Genomic DNA, 13,335 nt, shown 5'->3' on the forward strand with positions numbered 1-13,335 from the left:
CTTAAGATAGAGGGCAAATCTGCCAAAGCCCTCCCTCCCTCCTGGAGAATCTGCAAACAGTGGGGTTAGCAGCCCGAAAGCCCCACTCCAGCACACCACCTCCTCCACTGCACCACTCCTGCCACCCCATCCTGCTGCCGCAGTCTTTCCCAGAATTCATTTCACCTGTTTGGAGACTGCTGTCTCTGTAGCACAATGCATTATTTTCTCAGAAAAAGATAAAGAATAGAAAATGTAAATCAATAGAAAGTAGAGGAGTGGTTGCTTGGGCAGAGGTTGGAATGAGAGTGAGATAAATTGAGCATGAGACTTCTTCTGGAGTAATGGAAATGTTCTAAAATTGCTTTGTGGTGGTGGTTGCACAACTCTGTAAATACACTAAACATCATTGAACTGTACACTTAAAACAGGCTATTTTTAAGTAAATTATACCCCAATAAAGCCGTTAATTTTTTACAAAGTATTAACTGTGTTTAACATTAAGCCATGAGCGTGTCTGCCCAAATGTGAGAGAAACAGCCTTGCTAAAAATGAGAAAACACAAGCAAATAGATCACAAGTTTGTTCAGAATTCCTTCAATTTTAATTGCAGAGGTAAAATCAGGCAACCACTGAAGATAAAATACAGTAATTACAATGCTGTTTTCTTTTGTAAAGTGAACATGATAAGAGTTATTATTTTTTTATTAGCGCAAGTGGTCAAAGTTGTCAAAATTGTCCTCATTCCTCGATTGTCTCTTTTTTACTAGTCTCTTGCCCTTCAAACAGAGGATACCTGGCCTCCACATCGGCCCATGTGATGCTGCCATTGGCCAGGTCTCGGACTATACTCGGCAGCTCAGAGACCTGAAGACAAGGAAAGAGAAGCCAAGAATCAACCAACTTGTTCAGATCTTTAAGAAGAATCATCCTGAACTCAGGAAACCTTACACAGAGCCAAACAATGTCATGCCGGGCCTGGGTTCATGCTCTTCTTCTAGCCCACAATGCCCACCAGTTCCCCAGATAATTCAATCCTGCTAGAAAGCCTTTCCTAAGTTTTCTAAATTTGCATGGCCTTGAAGTTACTTCATGTGTATTAAATTAAACTATTAGAACAAACAAGAGTCAGTCAAGTAACTTGTGTAAGGGAGTTATGTAAGACTGGCAAACTGGAGAGCCCCGATGAAAGAGTCTGCTGTTCCTCAGCCAAAACCAAACACTGGCCACCGCACAGCAATGGTTCTCAAACTTCGAGAGCATGTCAGAACCATCTGAAGGTCTGGCTAAAACTAAAAAAGTTCTGCCTGTCCCCTTTGCCCCCCCACCCGTAGTTTCTGATGTAGTAGGTCTGGGGTGGAAGTTTTGCTTATCTCACACATTTCCAGGTGATACTAATGCTGCTAGTCTAGGGATCACACTTTGGAGAACCACACCCAGATGGGGATACAGGTCCAGTGTAGCTAGATATGGTCTGTAAAAAGTCAAGCTAGAAATCCATGACTTATGGATTAGACTATGAACTCCTTCAGAAAAAAAGCAGTCTTTTGCTTCTGTTTTCCCTATTACTATCTGTATCAAGCTAGGCAAGGAACAAGCACTTGAAATACGTGCTCAAAGTTGATAAATTAGGCAAGCAGATATCACTTAAAGCAGCTACTCTCTCCTTTCCCTTACCATCCATCCTTCCTCTTCTGTGCTTCTACCATCTCCATTACTGCCTTCCTATTGAGCAAAATTACTGAAACATGATTCACTGTTTTGAATATATCAACATGGAAAAGTCTTATATACATATGTACACGTGTCTGTAAAAATACAAGATTAAAATGTCTAACCCCCGCAAAAGCCTGCCAATAAAACTATGGCAACAAATTCTTGGGATCATATTTCTCTTAACCAATAAACAAACAACTATAAAAGCAAATTGCTGGAGAATGAGCCCAGAGCAATACAAATGGTTATAAAATATTAGAGAAGTGCTAATGGATATTTTCATAATTAAACCAGGGGTACTTGAGAATCTGGGCTCTGCCTGATACAAGCCATTCATTATAATTACAAAGGAAAAAAAGACAGGGAGCATAAACACATCAAAACCCAACACAAATCAGTAAGAAGCAGTACACCTTTCTAAGGTTAAAAATGCCAAAGAGAAGACAAGATACCTCTGCTCTTATCTGCCGCATTGAGTCACGGTCCCTCAGAGTTGCAGTGTGGGGGGTCTTGTTCACCGTGTCAAAGTCAATGGTGACACCAAAAGCCACACCAATCTCATCAGTCCTGGCATAGCGCCTTCCAATTGACCCAGAGGAATCATCTACTTTGTGAGACACTCCGTGCCGGGTCAGGGCTTCCGCTGTCCAAAATAAACAAAGTAAATTAAAAATAAAACAGTGGAGTTAAGCCCAGTGTCATCTAACTACTGTCTCACAAGCTCGGGAGACGTATAAAAGGGATCGAGACAAGAGACCAACAAGTTGAGTTGCAAGAGAAAGAAAATCCCAAAAGTTTCATAAATCCCTTGCAGGAATCCCAATCTTCACTCATACCTCCAATCTGATACAGCTGTAGGGGGAACAAATATGGGACTAAGAGCCAAGGCCAGAAGGTGAGTCCCGACTCTACCACCTCTATTTGTATGACTCTGAGTAGGTCAACAGATGCTTCCCATTTCCCAACTCTGAAATAAGTGGGATATGCCAGACGACCACTAGGCTTCCTTTCAGGGGTGTGGATTCTGTGGCTATAGATCCACTAGGGTCGCTACACTCCACTCGGGTGCCCTTGATGAACTGAGCACCAACTTCAGTATGAAGTATGGCAAATAATTTTTAAATCTAACTCTTGGGTCCTGTCTTGACTCACTCAAATACTGGAATAAAACATTTGAGCAAGCATACCTTCTCTCTTAGAAATAAGAGTACAGGCTAAAATCACATATTCTTTATAAAATCATTTATATTCTTTATTCAATCTATACTTTTATTGAAATAAATGATGCATTTCCTAAAATACAGTCTCCTTGATGGTGTTCCCATGGAGTTTACCCAATTGAATTTGCTTACATAATTCCTTGACAAATGGCATGAATTCCTGGTTTTGGCTCAGTGGGAGGACGGAACATTTGAATGGAGCGACTACGGCAGGGAAACTGAAGAACTGGATGGTTTAAAAAAGAAAAAAATCCAAATATGTTAATTTGTAAATATCTAAATGTTAATATCCCAAATCAAAAGAGGTTAATATTCAGCAAGTGTTCAAGCGTAAAGTCACTACCAAAATGCCAGAAAACGTGACATGAAAAGCAGTATGGCAAAAGAGAAGCAGAACCAGCAATTTTTTGGTTCCATATAAAAGACTGTCTTTCTGTGGAGACTACCTAAATCATCAAACAAGTGGGAATGCCCCAAACCAAAAGCCCATCTGTCTTTTAACAGAAGAACCTATGAGCTTCAGTGACCAAATGAAACATAAAAGTTTAATTAGCTCACAAACATATGTCCAAAAGAAATAGTACAAAACAAAACAGATATTCCATATACCTACACTAAAAAGTATAGCATTCTTAAACTGCCCCTGAAATAATTTCTGAGTAACTCAGAAATCAAAGAAAGCAAAAATAAGGCTGGGCACAGTGGCTCATGCCTGAAATCCCAGCACCTTGGGAGGCTGAGGCAATTCTTCTCAAGAAGAACTGCTTGAGCCCAGGAATTCAAGACCAGTCAGGGCAACATGGCAGACCCCATCTCTACAAAAAATAAAAAATTAGCTGGGCATTGTGAGGAGCACCTGTGGTCCCAGCAACTAGGGAGGCTGAAGCAGGATTGCTTGAGCCCAGAAGTTTGAGGCTATAGTGAGCTGAGATCATGCCAGTGCACTCCAGCTGAGCAAAAGAAGAGACCAATAATAATAATAATAATAATAATAATAAAAATTAGTGAAAATAAAAATATTCTGTGGAAAGAAAACCAATCTATAACTTTGTGTTGAAAATGGGAACTGAAGGCAGGTTCTTACATACTTGTATAAAAGGTTCACTTTGAAGGCAAAAACATACAATAAATTTGTCCCATAAAAATAATGAATGACACGGGTTCCAGATTAGCCTCTCATCCAAATTTCAATTAACCTTTAATGCCAAGCAGTGACTATCTCACTACAAGTAAGGCCTGTATTCTACCAATATGGGTGCCCACATCACAGAAGGTTCAGAATTCTATCCCCTTCCTCCATCTTGTGATAATTCTATTTAATATAAGAGTAATAGGGACCTGCCGTCACAGAAAATTCATTTTCAAAATTTCACTAGCAATGTTTTTATACCAAATTTATAGGCAAATGGACTGAGGAACTAGGTGTAATAATTTAGAAACATTTTTGGCTTCCCACAGCCTAATCAAATTTCTCTTCAAGATGGGAATTCATGCAATTCATAAAACACTGTGACTAATTTATTCTTGTTTAGCCCTTACAAAATTTCTATTAAAGCTCTAGTTATATTAATAGTTAGATTCAAAGGAAAAGCTAAAAGATTTTCTAAAACTTTTTTATTAGAAAAATAAGCAGAAAAGGCTTGAAGCAGACTTGACATCTAAAAAGAACACATGTATTTATGTTTGTCATCATTTCTCAGAAAGAACTGAGCCTTGTTTGCGTACCTGGGGCCTAGCCCAGGTTCTTACAATCTGTTGAATGAATGGGGCTGCTCTTCAAGGTCAGGAAATGAAGATGCAACTTTAGGGCAGAGAGTACAATACTAACTTTATTAGCTATGTATTACAATAGTGCATCAGATATTTTAAAGTACTGGTGCCCAGAACTCACCAGTTCATTCTTCAAGGTTAAATGTCCTAGAAAGAACCACAGGGTTGATGGCCAACATTACGTACACTCAAGCTTTAGAATGGCAAAGTGAGTGAAGCCATTTCTTTCAATTAACCTGACATATACAACCTCTCCTTTCTAGCCATTCTTCTGACTGGTTTTCCTAGTAATCTGGCCAGGAGTATAACTTCTGCAGGCAGAGGTAAGGTGAAAATGGTGAATTAAGGTAAGGAGATAAAGAGGAAGGCAAGGAGCAGTGATTCAGAAGCATCAGACCCCAAAGAAAATTTGTGGGAGCTGATGAAAATGTCTTATAAACGTCTATCTTCAGCAATACCTGAATGCTAGGAAAGGCTCTACCCCAGATAACTATTATCCCATTTATGATCTGTCAAGCTCCCACAATGAAATCACCCAGGGTTCTTGTTTTCAAAAAAAAAAAAAACAAAAAACACCCAGATCCCTGGGTCTCAGACCTAGTGAATCAGCATATCCGGAGTAGAACCTAGAAATTCACATCCTTACCCCAAAAGTACCCCAGACAATTTTATGCAGTTTGAAAGGATTCCCTTTGATACTTTACCAGAATAGATACAGTTTAGTGGTCTGGCCAAATTCTATGAGTCATCTCATCCTTCCCAATTTTCTGAAAACACAGCATATCCAGAAAGTACCATTCCCTCCATTGACATAATACAGATTGTTCCCCAACCTAATAGGCTGAGTCTCAGAATAGAGAGCACCAGGCAACTAAAACAATGGCTTCTAGAATAACTCACATATCCTAAAGCTCAAATGGTTTGTCTATAAACACTTAAGCAAATATGAGCGTTAATAGCACTAGATTACAGTAATAACTAATTGATCATTCTAGAGTCTTATTAATTACTTCACAATGTAATTCAGAAAATTTTTATTTTCTGACACTATAACAGCACATTGTACACGAAAACTTACTGTTCTCTGTTCATCTCCTTCTCGTACATGGAATGTATGTTCAAATACCGTGTACATGATCCTGCCCAGGCCAAAGGAAGGTTCAATTACATTCGGAACAATTTCTTCCACTGCAAAAGAGACAGAAATTCAGTAACATTCTCTCAAATACCACAGAACGCATTTCAGATTCTCTCTAAACAATTATTAGCACGAAAAATACCTCTATTCTAGATGGATTTTGATCTCTGTATATTCAAATAAAGAAGCCAGAACATACCTAAAAACTATTTGCTGATAGGAAACATGCCTTTGAAGAGAAAGTTGGAGTGAAAAAAACCTTTCACCAATTCTGATTATACAGTGTAAAAATGAAGCCTGAATTACCAGAATATTCCTTTACTGGTTGGCAAACTACAAATAGCAGCAGCTACACTTTGTCTCTATTACCTGCCTCACCTACTCAGAAAGCATAAAAACTCTAAGCCTTTTTAAAAGATTTTGCTGAATTTAAAATCTACCACAGCTGGCAAAACTAACAAAACCAATTTGTTTTTTTTGTTTTTTTTTTTTTTTTTTTTGAGACGGAGTTTCACTCTTGTTACCCAGGCTGGAGTGCAATGGCGCAATCTCGGCTCACCGCAACCTCCTCCTCTTGGGTTCAGGCAATTCTCCTCCCTCAGCCTCCTGAGTAGCTGGGATTACAGGCACGCGCCACCATGCCCAGCTAATTTTATGTATTTTTAGTAGAGATGGGGTTTCACCATGTTGACCAGGATGGTCTCAATCTCTTGACCTCGTGATCCACCCACCTTGGCCTCCCAAAGTGCTGGGATTACAGGCGTGAGCCACCGCGCCCGGCACAAAACCAATTTCTAGGTGCAAAAAGTATTACATGGTTTGTGTTTAACTTTTTAGTTTGTTATCTTGATAAGAACTTGTTCAGAACAAAATTACTGACATTGTATCACCAATGTTCTGGGGTCAGGAGGCCCTTAGGGAAGAGTTTGGTCAGATAACAGCACTCCATCAAAGACATCTTAGCAGGGCCCACGGCTCACCCCATGGGTAAGACAACACCCACAGTATACACAGGAAATAATATTGATAATTATTACTTATTATTTGGAAAGGAGGAAGCACTGCTATGCGCTGCCCAGGTCTAAGATAACTGGCCATAACCTTTTGTTTTATGGGAAATGAGATCACTGGTACCAAAAACTCACACATGTAGGGGAAAAGAGAGGCTGTTTCTTAGGTCTATGATAAAGGGTAATATTTCAGAAACATGATTAAGGCATTTTCCCCCGATCCTTCTGTGCTATGTGAGTAACGGTGATGTGCAACTCTGAACCAGCTGCCAGGATCATGGCTACAAAGCCCCAGAGCATGATGGAGAAGCCCATGCTTACTCCTACCACTGCTCACTGAAGCCTGGCTACAAGACAAGTCAAGAACAAAAGGAAAGGCAGGCTCACTCTCTCCACTGGCAGTAGCTTCTCAAACACCCACTACTACCCTGTTTCCAGGAATTTCAACTCAGTCACAAATAAACTTCAGCATCCTTCATATATGTTCCAATTACTCACTGCCTGATTCCCAGAATTTGTTCTACAAAAAACAATCATCTTCTTAACTTTCAAAAAACATCATTGATCTAAATGACTTTTTAACAAGTTATTTTGCCAAAAAGACAGGGAATGAGGCCAGGTGTGGACACTCATGCCTGTAATCCCAGCAATTTGTGAGGCTAAGGCAGGCAGACTGCTTGAGCCTAGGAGTTCAAGACCAGCCTGGGCAACATGGCAAAACCTCATCGATACAAAAAATACAAAAATTAATTGGGTGTGGTAGCTTGCGCCTGTAGCCCCAGCCAGTTGGGAGGCTGAAGCAGGAGGAACGCTTGAGCCTGGGAAGCAGAGGTTGTGCCACTGCACTCCAGCCTGAATGACAGATAGAGACCCTGTCTCAAACTTAAAAATGAAAGCTTTAAGGAGCAATGCTTTTTATTGATTATTTTTACAAATTTACCATATAGTGTTTTCTGGAATCTCTTCACATTGACCATGTCTTTTGTTAACTGAAATGTTTTCCCTTCAGTTTCAACTGTAAATTCCCTACAAAGAAACCACACACATTTTGTATTAGTTCAGACAGGGACTCCATGCCTTAACTTAAAGGAATTTTGTAGACTGTTGATCAGCTCTCTAGGTATAATATGTGACATCAAATTTAAATTATTTCATAAAAAACCAAATTAAGTATTATTCTAACAATGGCACCAAAAAGTACTCTGAGGAGGCACCCCAAATATTGACTAGTTTTAAAAAAACTCCACAAGTGACTTAATGATGAATTCCTTTGGTTTTAAGATCAAGGTAAAACCAAAAACAACTTTTTAAAAATTAAGTTTTAGAATAATAACAACTTTGTCAGAAATAGGCCTGCTGGTAAAAAAAAAAAAAAAAGCAAAAAACGGTTCTTATTATTGTCCCAACAAATGTAAAAGTGAACCAGTATGCCATCTTACAAAAGTAATTTTACAATCCAATACCCACACTATTTTCAGAATAAATTTTGACATTATGTTGATGAAGAACAGTTTAAAAGAAGTTGAATGTTTCTGTTTCATATGGCAATATAAAATATTATCCCCCTCCAAAATCATTGGCTCCCTTGTATTTGTGTCCTCAGACATGCTCATTCAGTTTCAGGTTATAAGAATTCACCTTTATAAAGAGCTTCATGTAATACCTGTATTTCAGCTTATAAGGCATTTCCTCACATTTTGAATATAAATTTGGATTTCTCTTGCCTCCCAAGCAATTGAGTGCTAGCCTAGAGAGCCCTCATGTGGTTGTCTCAGAAGCTGGATAGGTGGCATATGTTATAACAGCATTTTGCTAGTTTTTACCTGTGATAATCTCATGCCTCATCTGACTGGTGTTCACTGAATTCTTCTGTTTTTACCATTCTGTCTGAAGTCTGCATGTGCATGCATTAAAGGTTCTATCACATACACAATGCCATATGCATCCTCTCTGTGAGCACAGTCTAAGTGTGTGGAAGTTAACAGCTATAAAAGAGTTGCAATTGGGTCAGGCATGGTGGCTCATGCCTTTAATCCCAATACTTTGGGGCGCCAAGGCAGGTGGATCACCTGAAGTCAGGAGTTGAAGAACAACCTGGTCAACATGGTGAAAACCCATCTCTACTAAAAATACAAAAAATTAGCTAGGCGTGCTGGTGCACACCTGTAGTCCCAGCTATTTCAGAGGCTAAGGCAAGAGAATCGCTTGAACCTGGGAGGTGGAGGTTGCAGTGAGCCAAGATCACACCAATGCACTCCAGCCTGGGCGACAAAGTGAGACTCTATCTCAAAACAAAGAGTTGCAGTTGGTAAGGAGACAGCCATTATTTGAGAATAATTAATAAGGCAAACTGTGTTTATGGATAATAATATTTAACTAGTAATATAACTTAGTCAATTTTAATGGGATTTGATATTGTTTTGCTATATAAATAGATGTTAATTCTGGAAGAACAGAAATGTTTTTAAATTTTTCTGAAACATAATTATATCTTCAACTTGCAAGAGTTCAGCTTTGTCCCATCTGTTGTTTGTTCCTTTTCCTCTTTTCCTATCTTCTTGTGGAATGTTTTCTTTTTCTACTTTATCTCCGCTATTGGTTTATTAGTTACACCCCTTTTTGTTTTTTTCACCCAGGTGGCTGCTTTAGAGTTCACTCTATGCATTTCTGCATTTTTTAACTTAGCATAGTGTATCTCCAAGTAATATTATACCCTTTCACATATAATGTATACACCTTACAAAATTCTACTCTCAATTCTCTGCTCCCATCCTTTGTGCTACTGATAGCACACATTTTACTTCCACGATATAAATTCTATATTATTGTTTTTACTTTAAATACTCCGTTATCTTTTAAAGAAATTAAGAGATGAGAAAGAAAATGTCATTTATATTTACTCACAGATTTATCATTTCTAGATCTCTTAAGTTCTCTGGGTAGATCTAAACTTTCATTCTTCTGCCTGAGGTTCCTTTAACAGTTCTCATAGTGGAAGTCTGCTGGCAATGCACTTTCAGAGCCCGGGACTGCCTAAAACAGGGGTGTTCAATCTTTTGGCTTCCCTGGGCCACACTGGAAGAACTGTCTTGGACTGTCCATAAAATACACTAACACTAATGGCAGCTGATGAGCAAAGAAAAAAAAATTACAAGAAAACCTCATAATGTTTTTTGAAAGTTTACGAATTTCTGTTGGGCAGCATCCAAAGCCATCCTGGGCTACGTGCAGCCCGTGGGCCGCAGATCGGACAAGCTTGGTCTTAAAGTATTTCCTCTTCAGTTTTGAAAGACTTTTTTTGCTGGGCATAGGAATTTTGTCTTAAAGCACTTTAAAAGATTTGATTCCACTATATTGTGATATACACGGTTTCTGATATGAATTCTAATCATTCTTGTATGCGTTTATTTTTATGTAATGAGTCTTTTCCCCGCTAGCTGTTTAAAGGTTCTTTCCTTCATCCCTGGTTTTCAGTTATTTGATTCTCACATCTTCATGTGGTCATCTTGTGTTTACCCTGCTTGAGGCTAAGCTTCTTGAATCTGTAATTTTAGAGCTTTCATCAAATTTGGAAAATTTCCAGCTATTGTATAATGTTTTTTCTATACACCCTCTCTAGGACTCTCAATCACACATGCGTTAGACTCCCTGGTACTGTCCCATTGGACACTTTTTTCCCAGTCTCTTTTTTCTAAGCTTCATTTTGGATAGTTTTTACTGCTATGTCTTCAAGTCCAATGACCTTTCTTCTATAATATTTAATCTACTGTTAATCCCATCCAGTGAAATTTTCATTTGATATTACCACTAGATGTTCCATGTTGCTTATATACATAAACAACGTGTTTATATACATATACACATGTATTTTTCCATTTCTCACCTCATATGTTCATGTCTTCCTTTACACCCTTGAGTACACGAAGCATATTTATAATAACTGCTTTAACATCCTTATGTATTTACTGCATCATGTTTGTTTGATCTGGGTGTTTCCTTCAACTTTACTCCTCATTTTCCTGCTTTTTCACATATATAGTAATTTTTATTGTTTGCCAGACATTGTTTAGTGCCGGATTTTGTTGTATTCTTTAAAGGCTTTTCTCTATTGTTTATATTCCTGTTTACACAATTACACAGAGTATTCTAAACCTCCAAAAAATGAAAAGTGACCTGAGAAACAGTAGATGTAGTTTCTAACCTTTCCTCAGCCTGGCTGGACAAGTCTCTTTGTTTAAGAAAGTTATTAGAAAAAAAATCTTTATACTCTGTTTTAAATCGTTTTTTCCAGGCTATCATGCCAAAATCCCAGCAGACAGTCCTTCAAATGCAACCAAGATACAGTACTTATCTGCAAAAACTCTTAGGAAATTAATCTCACCATAACCTTCAGAACCTGGCAGAAGACATAACTGACTGGAGCCCATGGAAGATAAACATCTTAAATCTCACCCTTTCTCATTCAGCAGCATCTCCATTTCTGTAATGTAGCACTCATCACAAATGGCAAGATACTCCATCACTAGTTTTGCATCCTTCTTATACGCCTTACCAATTGCTCCCTTGCTGGGTTCAAACTGAACAACATTGACAGTTTTGTATGAAGTAGTCAAGGAATCCAAAACTACAGCACTGCCTCAATATTTCAGAAAATGATCCTGAGAACAATCAATCATCAACTTAAAACCATCCCAGCACTTATCAGTACTCCAGATCCTGTTTATGCTGATTTCAAGACAAGATGAAACACCTGTCCACAAAATCATTCGGCCAAATCTTACCCAAAATTAACTCCGTCAACAGAAACTTTTCCAGCTACAGTGAGAAAAAGAAGATATCATCTAACCAGCAATGACTCAACCCACAGCATAAATTCCTTCTTGATAAGAATTTATGTCTAAAATGCCCAAAACAAGATTTCATGTCACTGACCTATCAGCTAGTAAAGAAAGGAAATCACAGCCTAGTAAAGAAAGAAAATTTCTATTTTGCTGATTTTCAGACCAAGTGAGCTAAATTTCATCTACTATCAAATGGCACTAAATTAATGGAAAAAGCTTTCACCAGGTACCCTTTATTTACAGAGCATATAGGTAGGTGCAGGTGTGAAGTGCATTTTGGAAACAGTTGAGAAAAACTATTAATACTCTCAAAGCCATTCGGAGCATTTTTCTGAATACGCTTCTTTTAAAGACCCACCATTTAGTGGGCACACATCAGACTACAAGTACAGAAAATAGGAAAGGAACGAAAGAATAGGTAAAATAATAGGTTTAAACAAGTATTACCATGATATCTAAAACATCTCCATTTATCCATAGAATAAGGTACTTATACATTAGCAAGATGTTTGCTTATATATTAGCAAACATGGACTTATTCATTAGCAAGATGTTCACACTTTGGTCCCGAGTTTTTGGAGTGACCAGAAAGGATATGGGTTCCTTCAGAGGTTTCTCAGCTACAAGTGGGACTTTGGTGGCTCGTGAATGACAGGAGAGGTCATAACAGGAACGATCAGCACATCCAACAATCTCAATCCAACCCTAAAAAGATATCATCAATAAAAAAATTACTTACTTATTATTACTTACATTGTGTTCATTCGCAAACACATGGAGATTATAACCCTTTCATATATTCAAGGGTAATAATGATAAAATCTCCATCAAATTTTATAAATATTTGAAATGGGAATAGTATCATGTATCAGGCAGCTAATAAGCCTATAAAATATAATTCACACTGATCTATGTGTGATGGCTCATGCCTGTAATCCCAGCTACTTGGGAGGCTGAGGTGGGAGGATCACTTGAGGCCAGGAGTTTGAGACCAATCTGGGAAACACAGTGAGACCCCTATCTTAAAAAAAAAAACAGAAAGAAAAAAATATGTAATTCACACTGTACACAAAGTAGTCTTCTTTTCTAGATGGATTTATATTGCCATATTGCATCTGTGGGGTAAACTAATATATTCTGGAATTATGGAAATTAAATGTGAACCTAGATAAAGCCTGAAATTTTGGTTCAAATTTGTGAACAGGAATCAAAATGAATTTGGCAGAAACCACTATTCTTTGTATGGAGAACCTACTGTTCTCACAACTTGTTATCAGATGACTGACTAAACACATACTTCGGCTGGCCATAAATGTGGGCATCTGAATTCAATTCACTTTCTTTATTGATCAAAAGAAAATTCAGTATAAGTAAAGTTTAGATCACACAATAAAATTAAATAAGAGCATTATGATCACATTGGTGCCAGGTTCCCTTTCTTATAAATACATACATAAGGTACTTTTAAAAAGCAAAATTTAAATTATTTTCAGAGAACACACAATGAATTGAATACTTGTGTTCTTGGCAAAGTTTGTATATTGAAATACTAATTCCCAACATTATGGTATTAGGAGGAGGTACCTTTGAGAGGTGATTAGGTCATGAGGGTGGAGCCCCAATCACTGTGATTTGGCATGCCTATAAAAGGGATCCCAGAG

General features: G+C 38.1%; 1 protein-coding gene across 2 annotated transcripts in view; it reads right to left on the minus strand.

Moving 5' to 3' along the window:
- Positions 1–560: 560 nt before the first annotated feature.
- GARS1 (glycyl-tRNA synthetase 1) overlaps positions 561–13,335 on the minus strand; it is a 38,977-nt gene continuing 26,202 nt past the window's right edge. The window contains exons 11-17 of one of the 2 annotated variants that reach the window (XM_054237124.2): positions 12,271–12,379; positions 11,286–11,430; positions 7,774–7,859; positions 5,764–5,873; positions 3,048–3,141; positions 2,148–2,338; positions 561–846 (exon numbers count right to left, since the gene is read on the minus strand). In XM_054237124.2, the coding sequence (XP_054093099.1) occupies positions 721–846; positions 2,148–2,338; positions 3,048–3,141; positions 5,764–5,873; positions 7,774–7,859; positions 11,286–11,430; positions 12,271–12,379 (861 nt within the window). In that variant the 3' untranslated portion in view covers positions 561–720. Of the gene's footprint in view, positions 847–2,147; positions 2,339–3,047; positions 3,142–5,763; positions 5,874–7,773; positions 7,860–11,285; positions 11,431–12,266; positions 12,380–13,335 lie in introns of both variants that reach the window. The other variant, XM_054237125.2, reaches the window with a different exon arrangement.

This window comes from Callithrix jacchus, chromosome 11, assembly GCF_049354715.1.
Source record: "Callithrix jacchus isolate 240 chromosome 11, calJac240_pri, whole genome shotgun sequence".
Taxonomy (NCBI): Eukaryota; Metazoa; Chordata; class Mammalia; order Primates; family Cebidae; genus Callithrix; species Callithrix jacchus.